Source organism: Mesocricetus auratus, unplaced genomic scaffold, assembly GCF_017639785.1.
Source record: "Mesocricetus auratus isolate SY011 unplaced genomic scaffold, BCM_Maur_2.0 Super-Scaffold_100003, whole genome shotgun sequence".
Taxonomy (NCBI): Eukaryota; Metazoa; Chordata; class Mammalia; order Rodentia; family Cricetidae; genus Mesocricetus; species Mesocricetus auratus.
Window position 1 is genome coordinate 115,625,792 of NW_024429188.1, and position 19,194 is coordinate 115,644,985.

Consider the following 19,194-nt stretch of genomic DNA (forward strand, 5'->3'; position numbering starts at 1 on the left):
CATAGTAAGGAAAAATGTCTTCTAGAACTTTTATAAAGAATGTCACAAGCAAGCATATTATGTAACAAAGCCACAATTTGACCTCTGATATAACTAATTCTGTGGTACAGCTAGTCGTTTTGCAATGAAATTTTTCCTATTCTACAAGGTTCCTAAAATAATTTGGAAATGTTATGAAAAGTGCTTTCAAGAGTAAAATTAAGGCCAGTTGTTTTGTATGAAAAGCAAGTGAACACAAAGTACTATTCCAGAACTCTAAACTTGTGAAGAACATCCTAGCCATCACTTCACCACAATTACCCTGTTTTACTTTCATTTTACGTTTTTATCAGTAGATTTTATACCCTGGGGTAGATGAAGGGAGGTTTTGCCTAGAACAGAATTAGGAAGGCTCCTGTGAATCAGCTTTACACTACTGACTTTTCAAATGGTATATACCTCTCATCTTAATGGCCTCTGTTCTAGACTGACTACTGAGATGGAAGAAAGACCATCAGACTATTTTTCACACGTTAGAAACAAACATCTGTGACATTATGTATGAAAATATGTTACCTTATTTATCTTTAGCTGACAATAATAAGACTTTCCTTTAGTTTGAGCTTCTAGCTTGAAACAAAACATTTCCTGTTTTTTAAGAATTGCATGCATAGATGAACTTCTGAAGGTATTTTGTTATAGACTGCCATTATATTCAATCTTTTTTTTCTTGTAACTTTCTGATGGAACTTAAAAACTCTCTAATTGGACTCAGCATCAGAATCAGCATCTGTTTGGTCGTGGTACATAGGGCCAGACCTAAAGAACAGGTACAATGTCTGTCCCCAAAGCAACACCCACCTAGCTCACATTCATGTGTGTATTTGTGCATTTGTAAGTTTGGGGAGAGAATATTCCACCACCTCTGGTTATTGTCTCTAGTGAATGCGGGGGTACCTTTTGTGTCTCCCTATCACACTAGCAGTCTGCTTTAAATACTAATGACTTCACTCCTCACATAACTTACAGAATGATCCTGGGTCTCTAGCCTCTTGATTTACCAACTAGTTTGAGGTGGCGAAATGAGCCTCCCCAGAAGGGTTTCTTTTCCCTCCCCCGAGTGCTTTTTCTCACGGGCCTACCCTCTTCCTACTTGGGAGCAGACTGTGTCCATCATTCTCTCTTGTTTGGAGCAAGGAGAGGAAGTTGCTACCTCAAGTAGACAGGTTAACACTGCCTATGGCACTTTTCTTGGGAATGGAGTGGGAGGGGTGCATGGCGGCTAGATGAACTTGGGCTTATCTGTATTGCACAAGGAGTAAAGACGGTGTCTATATGAAATAAAGGAATATGTCACATTCCATCGAACCTATAGTTGTGAGAGATAGTTCAGTTCTGGAAACCACCAGTGTTTTGTCCATGTGCTCATGCTGTCTGGATTATTGATTTTATTTCCTTATTTTAAGTATGTTTGTAGGTTGCCAATCACTCTGTGGTCAGAGGCATGTGCACATAATGTTAGAAGGAAGAAAGAACCCAGATACTGCAGAGGTGAGTCATTTTATACTGACATACATCCCTTTTGTCCTGCAGGGCCTACCTAATCACCATTGGAGGATAACTTTCATTAATAAGTGCTATGAACTCTGTGACACGTACCCTGCTCTTTTGGTGGTTCCCTATCGGACCTCAGATGATGAACTCAGGAGAGTTGCAACTTTTAGATCCCGAAATCGGATTCCTGTGAGTACCTTGTCACGTTTCCCCCAGAATATGCCTTTCCTTTCATAAGAACTGTAGTCATGTATTTCAGAGGAGCATTCTTTTTCTGGAGTTTCATTCTGATGGGAAATGGGAAAAGAACCAACGCCTGCCTTCTAGGAGCTCTGAATGCAGGGTGCAGAGGGAAGGTAGGAAAATAGCTTTAAATGGGAGTAACAGCAAGAGTGGCACACCTCAACTCAGAGATGTAGGGAAGAAAGGACAGGGTCTTGGTTGTTGTCATCATTATGGCACAACACCTGACAAGATGTAGGCTCTTGCTAAATGTTGGCTGAAATGTGCTGCAAGGGAAGAACTAGAATACTATAACGTGTATTAGTGCAGGCCTTTATGCAGACTCTAGGATGCACTGATCTGCATCATGTTTCCAGGCTGCCTGCATCCCCTTAACAAACTGGAGTCAAGTACAGGTTATTCCAGACATTATGCTACCATGTCACTAAGCCTAGCTCACAAAGTTCTTTTTCAGTCCTTAAATATTTATGGGCATGTCATACTTTCTACTAGGTACATAAATTTTATTGACTAAAACTTTAGAGATTGTTTTCTCTTCCCCTATTAATTTTCAAGAGTTGTCATAATAAGTACATTGGGTTTTGTTTCGAATTAGTAGATTTTTTAAAAAAATGGTTGAAAAAAATTGAGATTTAATGTCACCTTGCCTTTGACTTCTAAGTGAAGACATTCTTGTCCTTAAAAGGATATTTTTAGGAAAACTTCATATATTGTCAGCCTATGAGGAATTCTAATTTTTAAATTCTCTTGCTTCTCTGATTAGTGTCTGTCTGTCTTCCTGATAAAATTGTACTTGAAAGTATGTTCTTTAGCTCATTTTGTTAGAATGTGAAGCTAGAGTTAGAAGTTTGATCTTCGTATGCTCCACTTGGACATGTTTCTCTGTACCAAAGCAGCAGACTGTACTACTGTGATACCACTCAGTTGTCTTTTGGCATGTGCCTTGCCTATACCAGAAATGGAGAACTGGGATAATGTGGTATGTATGGGTTTGGTCCACTATTTATTCAGCCTTTGTTGAACATCTGCTGTATAGAAGATTTTGTGTGTATGTGTCCTGTCCTGTCCTGTCCTGTCCTGTCCTGTCCTGTCTGTCTGTCTGTCTGTCTGTCTGTCTGTCTGTCTGTCTCTGTGTGTGTTTTGTGGTGTATAGAACAGGAGAAGAAATTAGGCAATTGTTCCTAGGCCATTGACCTCAGTCTACCATAATGATCCTGTAGGCCCTGTTGTTTTTCATGAGTGAAAGTCCAATACAGGAAAAAATTAGCATGTTATTTTTTTCTCTTTGTGTGGTTACTAATTTATTTTTCTTAAAAATATTAAGGCTAAGCTGCCATATTTATTGTATAATGATATATTATATATTAAAAGTGTTGACATATGCTATTTATAACACACCTTCTGATCATGTGATTTTGATAATGGGTCTCAGACCATTTGTCTGGAAAATGGATATGCCAGTTATGGAAAACACAAGTATGACATAGTTCTTTAAAAACAAAAGTAAAAATGTAAAAATAGTTGGTAAGAAATATCTAATTTAAACACAAGTCAGGTACACATTATCATAAACTACTACTGGTTACTGAATTCATGCACTTGCATTGCATTTTTATTAACAGATGCATATTCTTTGTCTCAAAATATAGGCTTGTCTTAATTTTATAGAAGCTGTTAATAAATAAGTGATGTGTACTCATTTGAGCTATTTAGAAAACACTGGTAAGCAAAAATCAGCCTGCCACCTATTGAGAACTGGCATTGAGTTATCCTTTAATTTGGATCCCATACTACTTTCCTCACTAGCAATGAATCTTAATCTTAACTTTTAATGACCAGCTCATATGTTAGTGTCTAGATGTGCAATGATTTAATCAGTTTTCTTTTTTTTCTCTTCTCTTTTTAAATTTAAATTAGAAACAAGCTTGTTTTACCTGTCAATCCCAATTCCCTCTCTCTCCCCTCCCCCCTGCCCCGCATTGACCCCCTATCCCACCCACTTTCTGCTCCTCAGGGAGTGTGAGGCTTTCCATGGGGATATTCAAAGTCTGTCATATCATTTGGAACAGGGCCTAGGCCCTCCCCCATGTGCCTAGGGTGAGAGAGTATCCCTCTATGTGGAATGGACTCCCCAAGTCCAATCATATACTAGGGATAAATACTGGTTCCACTACTAGAGGCCACATAGACTGCCCAGTCCTCTTAGCTGACACCCACGTTCAGGGGGCCTGGTTTGGTCCTATTCTGATTTCTCAACAATCAGTCTGGAGTCCAGGAATTCTCCCTTGTTCAGGTCAGCTGTTTCTGTGGGTTTCTCCAATCTGGTTTAATCAGTTTTCTATTGTAAGATTTATAGGTCCTTCTGACTTTTTGCTTTTATAAACACTGCTATGGACCAGGGAAAGATTGTTTATTGAATAAGACACTTGCTGCCATACATGACAGCTTGAGTTTGATCCCATGGTAGAAGGGGAAAACTAACTCCCTTAATTTATTCTCTGACCTTTGCAATACTCTGAGGCATATGCATATACACTCACATGCCCCCCTAAATAAATAAATAAATAAATAAATAAATAAATAAATAAATGCTAGAAATTCTAAATGTGAAAGGTAAAGAAATAATGCTGCAATAGCCATCTTTTCGTGACTACATTTTTAAGTATTGATGACTTCTCAATATTAATTTTAATAGTAATAAATAAAATAGATAATTTAAAATAAAATAAGGTACTATCATAATTTATACTCAGTCATTTCTATATCAAATACAATTTCTTAAAAGGAGCTAGGGAGCTGGAGACATGACTCAGTGGTTAAGAGTTCAAGCTATTCTTGGCAGTAGACCAGGGTTCGATTCTCAGCCTCCACGTGGTTCCTCACAACAATCTGTAACTTCAATTGCAGGGAATCAGATACCCTCTTCTGGCCTCAGAAGGAACTAGGCATGTGTGTAGTGCACAGGTATACATACAGGCAAAACATGCATGTACAAAAAGTAAAAAAGCTAGGATGAGCCACTGTCTCCTAGCTACTGTAGACTGCCTACAAATCCTGAGGGGAAGTGAGCCTTATGAGTACATCCATGACAGGATGCAGACAAGCACAGTCTGATACAAGTCATAGGAAGTAGGTGTACAGATCTGAGTGATGGGTTAGAAGATGGAGGTTTAAGGTGGGTCAGTGTATTTCCCAAGGCTTCCTAATATGTGAGCCTCCTTGGCATGGGCTGGTCTCTAGCATGGGAACAAACATACATTCTTATTATAATGTGACAAGTTTTCAGAAGTGAGAAATTCACAGCATTGTAATAAAACTGTATTGTTGAGCATCCATGTTTGTCACTTGCCATCATAGAGGAATAACTTAAAAGTCATCAGAATAGTTGATCTTATATTAAGTGAGCCCAAATAGTTATATTGTTTCTTCCTTGTGTCTGTGTTTCATCCGTTTTGGAACTGATTTTGCTGGCTATGGAGCCTGCCTCTAGAAGATAATGTGAGCTCACATGTATTGCATACTTTATGGGCATTCTTCTATTGTCCTCCCAGCAGTCATCTGAGGTCATTATTATTGTCTCCATCTGACCAGGGAGTGCCATGAGTTCAGTGCCTGAAGGTAGCACCACAGGAGGGCTGGTTGCTCTCCACATTTCCTTCATATTCAATTCATAAACATTTACAGTTGACTTTTCAGTGCCATACTGTAATTATGCATATTTATATGGCTTAGTATACTATATCAGTTTATATAATAATATAATATGTTATATTATACAATGGTATTATGTATATGTAATGACCAGATCAAAAACCATGGTATATCCATTACCTCAGATAGTTGTCATTGCTTTGTGTTGGGAGCACTTGAGCCATTTTGAAATTTCAATTAAGTACTACTCTCTACTATACTTATCTGACTGTGCCAATGAAAATGAAAACTAGGACTCTCCCACATTTTCAGAAGCACCTGCAGTATACAGCTTAGTACTTTCCAGGACAGTATGTTATCAGCTACCATTTATGTGCACAGCTTTTCATATGCTTTGAGTTAGTTGAGAAGCCAAGTATCACATGGGCCAGGCTTGCAAGCCAATTGAAGACTGACACTGAGGGTGGTCCACATATGTCCTTTTAGGCATTGGAGATCTAGACTTCACAGTGGAGAGTGGTAGCTGTCTAGACTTCACAGTGGAGAGTGGTGGCTGTCTAGACTTCACAGTGGAGAGTGGTAGCTCTCTAGACTTCACAGTGGAGAGTGGTAGCTCTCTAGACTTCAAAGTGGAGAGTGGTGGCTCTCTAGACTTCACAGTGGAGAGTGGTTGCTGTCTAGACTTCACAGTGGAGAGTGGTAGCTCTCTAGACTTCACAGTGGAGAGTGGTAGCTGTCTAGACTTCACAGTGGAGAGTGGTAGCTGTCTAGACTTCACAGTGGAGAGTGGTTGCTGTCTAGACTTCACAGTGGAGAGTGGTAGCTCTCTAGACTTCACAGTGGAGAGTGGTAGCTCTCTAGACTTCACAGTGGAGAGTGGTAGCTGTCTAGACTTCACAGTGGAGAGTGGTTGCTGTCTAGACTTCACAGTGGAGAGTGGTGGCTCTCTAGACTTCACAGTGGAGAGTGGTAGCTCTCTAGACTTCACAGTGGAGAGTGGTTGCTGTCTAGACTTCACAGTGGAGAGTGGTGGCTGTCTAGACTTCACAGTGGAGAGTGGTAGCTGTCTAGACTTCACAGTGAAGAGTGGTAGCTCTCTAGACTTCACAGTGGAGAGTGGTGGCTCTCTAGACTTCACAGTGGAGAGTGGTAGCTCTCTAGACTTCACAGTGGAGAGTGGTGGCTGTCTAGACTTCACAGTGGAGAGTGGTGGCTGTCTAGACTTCACAGTGGAGAGTGGTAGCTGTCTAGACTTCACAGTGGAGAGTGGTAGCTCTCTAGACTTCACAGTGGAGAGTGGTGGCTGTCTAGACTTCACAGTGGAGAGTGGTAGCTGTCTAGACTTCACAGTGGAGAGTGGTAGCTGTCTAGACTTCACAGTGGAGAGTGGTAGCTGTCTAGACTTCACAGTGGAGAGTGGTAGCTCTCTAGACTTCACAGTGGAGAGTGGTGGCTCTCTAGACTTCACAGTGGAGAGTGGTAGCTGTCTAGACTTCACAGTGGAGAGTGGTAGCTCTCTAGACTCACAGTGGAGAGTGGTGGCTGTCTAGACTTCACAGTGGAGAGTGGTAGCTGTCTAGAGTTCACAGTGGAGAGTGGTAGCTCTCTAGACTTCACAGTGGAGAGTGGTAGCTGTCTAGACTTCACAGTGGAGAGTTCTAGCTGTCTAGACTTCACAGTGGAGAGTGGTTGCTGTCTAGACTTCACAGTGGAGAGTGGTAGCTCTCTAGACTTCACAGTGGAGAGTGGTAGCTCTCTAGACTTCACAGTGGAGAGTGGTAGCTGTCTAGACTTCACAGTGGAGAGTGGTAGCTGTCTAGACTTCACAGTGGAGAGTGGTAGCTGTCTAGACTTCACAGTGGAGAGTGGTAGCTGTCTAGACTTCACAGTGGAGAGTGGTTACTGTCTAGACTTCACAGTGGAGAGTGGTGGCTCTCTAGACTTCACAGTGGAGAGTGGTGGCTGTCTAGACTTCACAGTGGAGAGTGGTAGCTGTCTAGACTTCACAGTGGAGAGTGGTGGCTGTCTAGACTTCACAGTGGAGAGTGGTAGCTGTCTAGACTTCACAGTGGAGAGTGGTAGCTGTCTAGACTTCACAGTGGAGAGTGGTAGCTGTCTAGACTTCACAGTGGAGAGTGGTTGCTGTCTAGACTTCACAGTGGAGAGTGGTAGCTGTCTAGACTTCACAGTGGAGAGTGGTGGCTGTCTAGACTTCACAGTGGAGAGTGGTAGCTCTCTAGACTTCACAGTGGAGAGTGGTAGCTCTCTAGACTTCACAGTGGAGAGTGGTAGCTCTCTTGGCCACTCAAATCCTTCTTTGCTTCCCTTGTAGTTTTCTTCCTCCTGTGTTGCATTCTAGAATTGGGACTGTTGGGGAAGAACTGGTAGACACAAGTTACCTCTATGGGCAGTGCAGTGATTGCCTTTGCCCTTTACTTATTGTTCAAGTTTTTATATAATAACAAGTCCACCACAAGCTACAAATTCCAGTAACAGCAAATGCTTTCTACATCCTTTCAATAATTCATCTTTGTTGTGGTAAGCATCAATTTATAGTGTTAATTTCAAAAGAAAGTCTGGTAAAACTGAGTGTTCTGATTGTTTTTGAGCAGTCTTAAGTGTCGAATGTGTGTGTTCTGCTGCCACACACAGTGAAAATTAGTTGTAAGTATCCTGTTTCAGCACTGATTTACTTCATCATGATTGTCAGTTTTAATGATTTTTCAAGACTTGCTAGATTAAACTTTCTGAACTAACCGTAGGTACTGTCGTGGATTCATCCAGAAAACAAGATGGTCATTATGCGCTGCAGTCAGCCTCTTGTTGGTATGAGTGGTAAAAGAAACAAAGATGATGAGAAATATCTGGATGTGATCAGGGAAACTAACAGACAAATTTCTAAGCTCACGATTTATGATGCACGACCCAGTGTAAATGCAGTGGCCAACAAGGTGAGTATAGTCAATGGAAACCTAACTTAATAGGAACTTCAGTATTTTCCATAAATAATGGATTTAATTTGAATTTTTATGTACTTATTTTTTTAAGTCAGGCTCTCACTGGGCACATACCTGTAATTCCAGGACTAGGAAGGTGAAGGCAGGAGGAACAGGAGTTTAAGATCATTCTCAGCTATATAATGACTTCTAGGCTAACTTGACTTACACTAGATCCTGTCTCTAAAAAAGTGAATGAATGAACAATAACAAAAGAAATATTATAAATGTTAAGCCTAGTCACATGCACTGGTATCATCCATAATCCCAGCACCAAGGAGATAGAGGAAGGAGGAGCCAAGGTAGTTTAAGCCTATAACCTTAATACTTGAGAGGCTGAGACTGGAGGATTGCCATGAATCACAAGCCAGCCAAGACTAAACAGTGAGACCCTGTCTAAAACAAGCAAACAACTAAACAAAAACACAAAATGAACAAGCCAAAGCAAGCCGTCATTAAATGACATGTCTAGAACTGTAATGAAAGTGGGCTTTGTCTAGAGCCTTACACAATGGTAGTCTTTGGATCACTTGTGACTGTGATCACTCTTGTGTGAACTGGTGGGGTATCTTTAGGAATTGTGGGAAGCTGCTATTATTAAAATTTGAAATTTATAATTTTATCTGAAGACTTCCTCATATATACCATTTGTACCCATAAACTGTCATTTATATAGGATAGTTGAAGAAATGAGTTGGTCTGTGTATGAATTTTATCATCACAAAGACAGAAATTGAGTTTTTCAAAAGCAAATCTCAACTGGTGTTTTCCTTTTGAAACAGAATATGTGAAATATTCTTCAAGTAGATTATGGTCATTACTGCAAACATCAGTGACTGTAGGGTGTGCCCCTCCAGAATCTGTTGCAAAATACAAGTTTGTGTGCCCCCCCCCAGAATCTGTTGTAAAATACAAGCTTGTTTGCTCTTTATAAGTGACCTCAGATTGAATTGACAGGCCTACCTTGCTTTAGGGGCTTTGTGGAGAGGAGTTGTTTGCCTTGTAATGGCTTGTTTGGGGTTTTCTTTGTTTGTTTGTTTGGTTTAGACAGGGTCTCACTGTTTAGTCTAGGCTGGATTAGAGTTTATGACAGTCCTTCAACCTCAGCCTCTGAGATTAAACTACCTTGCATGATTTCTGGTTTTATGTTTTTGATTCTCCCGTCTATACATACCTGTGTTGTTTCCAAATGCTTACAAGTAAGCTTGCCCCAAGTTACTCACTCCCAGATTCTGTCATTCAGATTTATTCTCTTTAACTGTAGACTTAAATTTCATCATCTTTAATGCTTTGCTCATCCCAAGGCCATTTATCTGACATCTTCAATTATTCAGAACCCATCATAAGAACCTGAAAGCAAAGCAAGTCCTTGAGCAGCCCAGATAGATACAGCAATTTCTGAAATGGAATGTGTGTGAAGCCTGTCTCCTCTAGGGGATGTTATATTGTGAATGTGTGTGGGGCTCAGCTCTTCACCATTTGTATGTGGCTCAGCTGTCCTACATGTTTAATTCTGGGCTGCCTGCCCTGGCTTCATGTTTGCTTTAGATGATGTATTTGTTAGCACAGTTGGGGGTTTATATAGAAATAATTCCAATCTTCCATGTAAAACAGTCATGAAGTTGAATTGGTAAGTCAATTAGGAATTATAAGTAAAGGATTTAGGAAATTAAATCAAAATATGTTCTTGAATTATCCTTAATTTTATATATTTTGAATCCCATTATCCTTCATATATAATTCAGGGTGAACACATGTATACAATACAATATTTCCACACACTTATTTAGCCAGAAATAGATATAACATTAAAATAAAGTATTTAGAAAGAATATTTTAAAATATTAAAGTGTGTGAAATGAATACCCTAGTTATATCAAACTCAAAAGCTCATTATAGCAACAAAATTCTTGAATGCCTTTTTAATGTTGTGGAAATAAACCTCTGTTTCTAGTCCTCTTAGGAATGAAAAGAGGAAAAATATTAAGGAAAAAACAGAACGCCTAAGCCTTAAAGCACTCTGGGTCATTTTTAAAACCCTTCCTCCCGGCTCTGTCTCTCCACTAGTTGTCTATATCCATAGCAACAGGCCCTTGGCCCTTTATAACATCCTAGGTAATTTGGGTTGTTCACTTTTGTTGAATAAAGAAAAACCAAAGGGAAGACTTCAAAGGTAACCAGAGATGGAGAATTTGAACTTTGGGGAACTCAGTCTGTGCTTGACTAATTGATTTTTACCCTTGCTGACTTCTGTTCTCTCGGCCCCTAATAATTGTTCCTCTCTTGTGGATATTTAGATGTAATCAGTAATATCACATCATTTTCAATTAAACAAAACTCAGGGTTGGTAAGATCTAGCACCACACTGCTTCTATTTTGGGACAGAACACTGTGCTGAATTAAAGTAGGGCTGTGTTAATGTCCGGTTTTGCCAGAAATTTTGGCAATGACTAAAACATGTATTTTTCCTTTTGCTTTTTTTTTACATGTCATGCTCAGTTATTTATGAAAGGAACTACAGTGTCAAACATCTCTGCAGATCCCCATAATTATGTAACAGCCACACATGCAGAGAAGCAGGCCTTCTGTCTACAGGAGGGTGAATGTGTCATTGCATTATATATAGGATTGCAGAGCTAGCTAAAATAATCCAGCTCTTACTTGCCAGGTCTGTGCCTGCAGTTTACAGAAGGAACTGCCAGGCAGATGCCAGTAACTCTGGGCTTCTTCCACAAAGTGTGGACAGCCAGGAAGAGGATGTCTACTGATTTATTAGCATAAAGCTCTTTTTAAATGGCAAACAGGGCCTGGAGAGTTGGCTTAGTGGTTAGGAGAACTTAGTGCTCTTCCAGAGAAACTAAGTTTGGGTCCCAATACCCATAATTGCCTGTAACTCCAGTTCCAGGAGACCCGACGCTCACATTAAAAACAAAAACAATGATTAAAAAGGGAAAATAGAAAATGGGTATGGTGGCTCATACCTGCAATCTCAGCACTTGGAATGCTGAGGCAGGAAGATTATCATGAGTTTGAGGGCAGTCTACTGCTAGATAGTGAGTTCTAGTCAGGTGGCAAATGCCTTTAATCCCAGCATTCAGGAAACAGAGGCAGGTGGATCTCTGAGTTCGAGACCAGGCTCATATACAGAGTAAGTCCCAGGATACACAAGGCTACACAGAGAAACCCTGTCTCCCCCCTCCCCCCATAAACAACAAAGGGATCATTTCCCATTAACTTATTGCTGATGCTCTGTAAATGAAGCTTGAAATGTCAAAATATGTTTTCTCCTCGGCCTGACACATAGATTTTCAAGTATGAAGTTCGGGTGATATCCTTACTCTTTTACTACAAGAAACCTCTATAAGTAACCCTGGGGCATCAGGGGTCCCCAGCTTGCTTTGCTGTTCCAACTCTGGCTATAGGCTTATCTTCCTAACATTGGTATGAAGAAAAGAGGGCTATTGTGGGGATGACACATTTGCATTCCACTTTCCTGTTCAGTCCCACAAGGATGCTTCCTTGTGCTCCTCCTACAGGCAATCTAAAGTTAGTACCTCTTAAAAATCTCAGAACTGGTTCGCTTTTCTTAAAGAGCCAAAATTTACCTATCCTGTGACATTTCAAAAACCTTTAAGCAAAATACAGCCATGTTCCTAAACTAATTCATAGTGTCTCTTTTCATTATTGGGGAAATGGATACTTTTCAGTGTTGTGGTAGTTAATTAAAGTCCACCCTGGCAAGTGAACACTATTAAGTACTTCATAGTAGACCAATTGTCTAACATATACAAGGCCTTGAATTCAATACATAGCGCCATTAAGAACTTGGTGCTTCCTACAGTAGGTGATAGCCATCTTGCCCATCTTAGAATCTTGTGAGCCCACTACATGCAGATCTGTCCTTGCTGTTTATACAGCGGAAAGGTAGTTGGGACACAGTGGGAAAGGTTTAAATGTTGAAATCAACGCAGACTTAAATTATATTTATTACTTAAATTACTTTGGAATGGATAAAGCTTTTGCTTCCAAATGTGCCAATTGTGGATAGTAACATCTGTCTTCTAGCATTCCTGTAAGAGGTAAAATTACAAAGCACAGCACCATAGAGCCTTATCAAAAAGTGACTGTTGTTAGCCATTGGAAAGAAATCTCACTCTTTTCATCCTGTTATGGCTAGGGAGTGCACTCTGCTTTACAGGGCAGGACACTGGTGCTTCAAGGTTGGTGTTTGGCTCCAGATCATATAGTAAGGAGAGGCTGAAGTGAGCTGTTGGCCCGTGTCTGGCTACAAAAGTTGTTCTCCCCTAACACAATACAACTTATTAGAATGCTTACAATGTTGGAGTGCCTGCTGCTACATCAATATGGCTATCCCTTCCCCAAGCAGTACAATAATAGCCACATAGCGGGTGGTGGTGGCGCACGCCTTTAATCCCAGCACTCGGGAGGCAGAGGCAGGCGGATCTCTGTGAGTTCGAGGCTGGGCTGGACCGACAGCCTCCAAAACAATGCAGAGAAACCCTGTCTCGTAAAAGCAATAATAATAATAATAATAATAATAGCCACAAAATTGATGGAGGAGGAGGACGTTTCAGAACCTGTTCTTGCTTTTGCAGATCTAGAAGAGCCAGTAAATACAGAGCATTTTGAAGGGAATACTGTCTGATGAATTCAGTTGTCCCCACCCCACCTCCAGCCCCAGGATATTGCCAGAATTCCATATTTTTCTCTAGCTCAAAGTGTGACTTGGGTTATTGAGGCTTGTGTTGCATAGGAAGTAAAAAAAAATCAGATTAACTATTTAAATTAGAGGGGTTTGGGTTAAAATTTTTAAAGTAAATAGCTTATGAGATATTTTGGCTATGGTACTGATAAAATAGGAAACCTAACTTATTGTAAACTTGTTGTTTCTTAGGCAACAGGAGGAGGATATGAAAGTGATGATGCATATCATAACACCGAACTTTCTTTCTTAGACATTCATAATATTCACGTTATGCGTGAATCTTTAAAAAAAGTAAAAGACATTGTTTATCCCAACATTGAAGAATCTCATTGGTTGTCCAGTTTGGAGTCTACTCATTGGTTAGAACATATTAAGGTAAGTATACTTTAAAAATATTTGTGGGTACAAAAATACTTATTTTAGAAAGGTGAAATTTTTCATTAAATATTTAAAGTTACACACAGAAAGAGAAACTGTGGTAGAAGATTCTATGACAGCTTACTGTTTCTTTATAATTTGCTTACCTAAATTGAAGATTTCACAACATCATTCTATCTTATGTTTAGAGTCTGAAGAACTTTCTCTTCCAATCTTGTTAGTAGTAAATAATCTCATGTAGGTATATTTAGAAGTAGACAAATTATTGGGTATATCACTCATAGACCTAGACAAAGGTGCCCTTTTTTGCTGTTTTCGTTTTAAAATTTATTAATGAATAATTTTATATGATTTTATTTTGGTTTTTTTTGGCTTTTTTTGAGGCATGGTTTCTCTGTGTAGCTTTGGCTGTTCTGGAACTCACTCTGTAGACCAGGCTGGCCTCGAACTCACAGAGATCCTCCTGCCTCTGCCTCCTGAATGCAGGGGCTAAAGGAGTGTGCCATCACTGCCCAGCTAATTGAATGATTACATTCAATTGTTTATCATATAGTTTCATAAATTGAAAGCATATTTTAAGTAGGTGAATTATTAAGATCCATTGTTTTCTAGTGAAGGTATATATTCCAATTTGACAAGAATTGTATTTTTTATTTTTCCTGTCTAACTTTCTTATCTCTTAATTTATCATCCTCAGAAAATAAATTACAAAATAATGAATTGTGGTCTTTAACTATAGTACAGTATCCTGAATGGGACTGTAGAAAAGAAAAGGGACATTAGGTTAAGAACTAAGGAAATGTGGGGCTGGAGTTTGATTCCCATCACCCATATAGTGACTCACAGCTCTCTCTAACACCAGATGCCTTCTTCTGGCTTCTGCATGCACAGCCAGGTAAACACATGATACAAAGATATACACACATGCAAAATACCCATACGCATAAAGGAAATAAATATTTTTTAAAAAGTCTAAGGAAATGTGAATAAAGTATGGACTTTTAAAGCAATAAACTTACAGTTAATTTTCTTAGTAAGTAATGATGTGTCAGTATAGGTTTCTTATTTGTGCCAAATATCCCTTACAATGATACTAAGAAGGGAAACTAGGTTAGGTATCTGGGAACTTCTGCAGTACCTTCACAGCTTTCTTGTGTTGCTGAAATTTAAAATACATTTTAAATAGCACAGTTTTAATGCAGATCATCATGTTAGAACTTGTGAAGGAGAAAAGGTCCCCTAAGAAGGTAGCTAGATGGTCAAAGTAAAAGGAAACATATTCTAAGATACTGTGTTTTCAGTTCAGACTAGGCCTTTATAACAAAGTCAGATGAAAAAAATAGGCTTAACCTGTCCTTCTAGAAAGTAGAGAGGTGGAGAAATCCATTTTAAAGAAGACAGTTGAGGTGAACACTCAGAAACTGCTGTAGGTGAGTCCAAGTTGACAAGAAAGCATGTTTTAATTTATTTGCAAGGTTTTTTAAAAATAAGTTTATGGAACTAAGAAACATTTTTAAGTGAGATTAGTCTAGCAAGAGATCTGGAAGAAGCTAAGCAGCCAGGGCCTTGACTGTCAAATTCTAGGGAGAGATCTCAGGCTTTGGGTAACAGTTTGGCGATATAGGGAACTATTTTAGAGATTGATTATGTAATTGATACAAGAGAAAAGAATGTGAAGTTAGAAAAAGAAGATTCAAAATAGTAGTGTCAAAGCAAGGATGCAGAGGCTACCAAGTGACAAGTTGCTTCTTATGCAGAGCATATAGTATGATGTGATTAACTAGATATAAGAGCTTCAGAAATGAAGACTGCCACAAAGAGGGTGTAGCCACTTCCCCGAGAAAAGGATGCTTCAATTTTCAGTTGAAGGGCAATCTTGACTAGGCTTAAAAGTAACACTGTGCGCCGGAGGTAGTGGTAGGCCATCCTCTGTTGTGATATGTCAAGCAGATTCTCATGTAAAGTGGAACTCAAAATAGAGAATTGTAACTGACATGTGAGCTTGGGAGTCAGTAGTTCAGCACTAAACTTAGGCTGAACCTTTAATCATTTATGCTAAGGGATGCTCCAGATGAGGAGAAGATCAGAAGACTTGGAATGGAGCTCCAGTCAGGTTTGAAATCAGCATAGAAGAAAAGTGGGGTTCAGTGAAGTCATCCCTAAAGAGAAGAAATCAAGAGCTCCAAAGATGTTAGAATGTCTAGAAAGGGCCTAAGAGGGTGGACATCTGTGATGGGTGGCTAGCAATATCATGGGAGTGAGAGTTGGAAATTCCAATGATAATATAAATTATTCTTTTGCAAAGCTAGATAAGGGCTGGGGAGATATTTAAGAAGTGCCTAGAGTATTTGACACACAAGTATGAGGACTTGAATTTTGCTCCTCAGAACCCATATAAATGCCAAGTGGGTGTGGCAGCTGACCTGCCTGTAACTCTAGTTGTCTGAAAGGTGAAAAGGGAACTCTTCAGAGCAGGCTGGCTAGCCAGACTAGCCATATCGATGAGCTCTGGGATAGATTGAAAGTCCCTGCCTCCATGAATAAATAGAAGAATTGAGGAAGACCCCCACAATGTCAACCATGGGCTTACATATACACCTGAACACACACACACACATGCACATACATGCATGCATGCCAGCCCAAAAAAGTTAGATGAAGAAAAGAGTAGAGAGTTATGTGATTATAAGAAAGGCTTTCAAGTCTTGGGGTGCTTTAGCCTGTTTTCAGACAGAGAACTTGGGTGTTTGTTAAGTAAAGAAACACAATTCTGAAAGTTTAGTATATGAAAATTTTTGTCTTAGTGGAAGACCTTTAGAAATAGTCTGATTGTAGAAGAAGAATTATATCTATATAATGAAATGCTGTGTAGTCATAAAGTAAATTGTGTATTTTGGTTGCTAATAGCATGAGGAAATGCTCAAAAGCCCGATTAAAGAATCAGTAGAATTTAGAAAGATGTCTTCAAACTTTTGCTTTCTTCATTCTTTCAGCAAAGTAGAAATCTTTTCTTTTCTTTTTTTAGAGAAATAGGAAAAGGTGGGAGGGAGGAGAGAGGGGGAGGAAGGGCAAGAGGGAGAGAAAATGAATACATGCGTGCAGACCTGTATTAGAGACCTTAGGAAGGCAGGGAAAACTCCCATCACACAGCGAAAGAAGAAAGAAAAGTGGCTTGAAAATCCAGCTGGTACTTTGTTTTGGGTGCCTGAGGAAATCATGATGCAAGGCTGTGTGAAGAAGATTTTGTATAGAAGTTAGGTCTTAAGGAATATAGAAAATGTAGAAGAACCCAATCAGACTTTATAATATTGTTTCTAGTGAGGGGAATTCAACCCTAATGAAAGAAATACTCACTGTTCTTTCACATGACCAGTGTTGGTGACAAGGCTGAGGAGCCCACGTGGGTACATGCAACAGCATCCATCTCGGTTCTCACATCAGTTAAATCAGTTTAGGGCAGAAGTGCGGGTAGAGCTGAACTTTGAGAGTAGGTGTGACGCTTGCACTGTTTTTCCTCTCTAAGCACCAGGGAAAAACTATTCTTACCTCTTCTCAGTTTCTCATGGCCTCTTAGTAAATTTCTTGTTACTATCCCTTGTCTTCATGGCTAGAAATTACTACTTTTTCTCTCACAAGAGTACTGAATTATTTGTTTTCAATTGATTTAGTTTTGAAAACCAGGACTTTGTTTTATTAGATAATTACAGCTGCTCCAAGTCAGAGCGACTGTGGGGATTCATAATTCGGAAACATCTAGCATTTTCTAAAATAATTGCCTTTTTATTGTGAGAGACACACCTTGGAGGAGAGCTGCCCTCTACAGTGTGCTAGAACCCCAACTTGGTTAAGTTGGGCTCCAGTAATCTAGAATGTTAGCACTGCTTCTCAACAGCTCTTTCTGCAGAAGTGTCTCAAGTGAAAACTGCGAACAGGATTGCACCAGTTGTTTGAGAAGCACTCAGTCTGCAGGTGCTTTTGATAGTCTGCTGTCCTTTGGTCCCCAACTTTTTTTCTTGTTCACTTGTGTCCTGTGAATTCATATAAAAATAATAAGCTTTCATATTTTCTATTTGTCAGATGGTTCACATAATCCAGCTTTTCCTTAAATACATTTCAGTGAATTATTTCAGTTTCTTTGAATTAGTTAAAATGACCTAAGTATGGTGTTAGAATTTGAGGTGCTCCATGGAATAAACTTTAGAAAGCCAGCTCAAGGGCCAACAACAAGATGGCTCAGTGACTAAAATGCATGCCATTCAATATGGTGACCAGAGTTCAGTTCCCAGAACACATATACAGGTGGAAGGAGATAACAGATTCGACATAGTAGTCCCGTGATCTCCACCGTGCACTATGGCATGCATGCCCACACATACATGAATGAAGTCATATACAAATATGCACACCTTAAAATTTGTTTCTTTAAGTAAGCATCTATTTTTACCTTGAACATACATTTGCCATATGGCCCTGTCATGTCACCTATAGATGTTTTCCTAAGAAGAAAGAAATGGTATGTCCTACCAAAAAGTGAAAATGCAAAAATCCACAGTAGCATGATTTGTAGTATACAAATGCTAGAAACAGCCACATTTCTATCAGCCGAAAGATGGATAAATAGCTATTCATACAAAAGGAGATCACTTACTCACGCAAAGGACCGAAGCTCTGAAAAAAAAACTCAAGAAAATCTGAATGTGATCTCTACACGCAGCACAGAGAGCTCCCTAGGATCTTGTAGTTCCTGATGTCGTGGTTTGTGATGTGCATTGACATTTGAAAGCAGGACTTGGGCTGGAGTGAAGTTGGGTGGCACTTTGACATTGGAGCAGTATCAGTGCTCCCTGCTGCTCCCTGCTGCTGACTTGCATGTTTTTCCCTGACAGCTTGTTCTGACAGGAGCCATTCAAGTTGCAGACAAAGTTTCTTCAGGGAAGAGCTCAGTGCTTGTGCACTGCAGTGACGGATGGGACAGAACAGCTCAGCTGACATCCCTGGCCATGCTGATGCTGGACAGCTTCTACAGGAGTATTGAAGGCTTTGAAATATTGGTACAGAAAGAGTGGATAAGTTTTGGACATAAATTCGCATCTGTAAGTAAACACTAAAGCTGTTATTTTAAATCAGCTGGGATTTTAAGAAACTGGTTTCTCTACTGTTTATTCACTTCTCACATTAAAGTCTGAGAAGTGCAAAGCAAGGTGACACTTGCTTTTAATCTCAGCACTGAGGAGGCTGGTAGATCTCAATGAGTTCCAAGCCAGCATGATCTAAATAGCAAGTTCCAGGATAACCAGGGTTACTGAGCCCTTGTCTCAAAAAAAAATCAGAGGAATATAAATAAAAACCACTTTATAATTTCAAATATATATGAGTCTTTGGGCTAATGAAAGTCTTTTTAGGATTTATCCATCTTTACTATTTCTAGTTAAATTCAAATGTAATAAAATCTTCAGAGAAATGTATGAATTAAGAGTTGGGAGGCTAAGACAGGAAGGTTGATATGAGTTCCAGCAAAGGCTACCCAGTGAATTCCACCCAAAGCTACCCAGTGTTTTCCAGGCCTAGGCTAACCAGTGAGTTCCGGTCTTTGGCTACTCAGTGAATTCCAGTCATGGATACTAATGAGTTCTGGCCAAGGCTCTTCGGTGAGTTCCAGCCAAGGCT

General features: G+C 39.6%; 1 protein-coding gene across 4 annotated transcripts in view; it reads left to right on the plus strand.

Annotated features, from left to right (window-relative positions):
- Positions 1-19,194, plus strand: part of Mtm1 (myotubularin 1) — a 104,172-nt gene that overhangs the window by 68,299 nt on the left and 16,679 nt on the right. For 3 of the 4 annotated variants that reach the window (XM_040744710.1, XM_040744712.1, XM_040744711.1), the window contains 4 exons: positions 1,573-1,722; positions 8,190-8,378; positions 13,339-13,524; positions 18,414-18,620. In XM_040744710.1, coding sequence (XP_040600644.1) covers positions 1,573-1,722; positions 8,190-8,378; positions 13,339-13,524; positions 18,414-18,620 — 732 coding nt within the window. Of the gene's footprint in view, positions 1-754; positions 810-1,572; positions 1,723-8,189; positions 8,379-13,338; positions 13,525-18,413; positions 18,621-19,194 lie in introns of all 4 variants that reach the window. The other variant, XM_040744713.1, reaches the window with a different exon arrangement.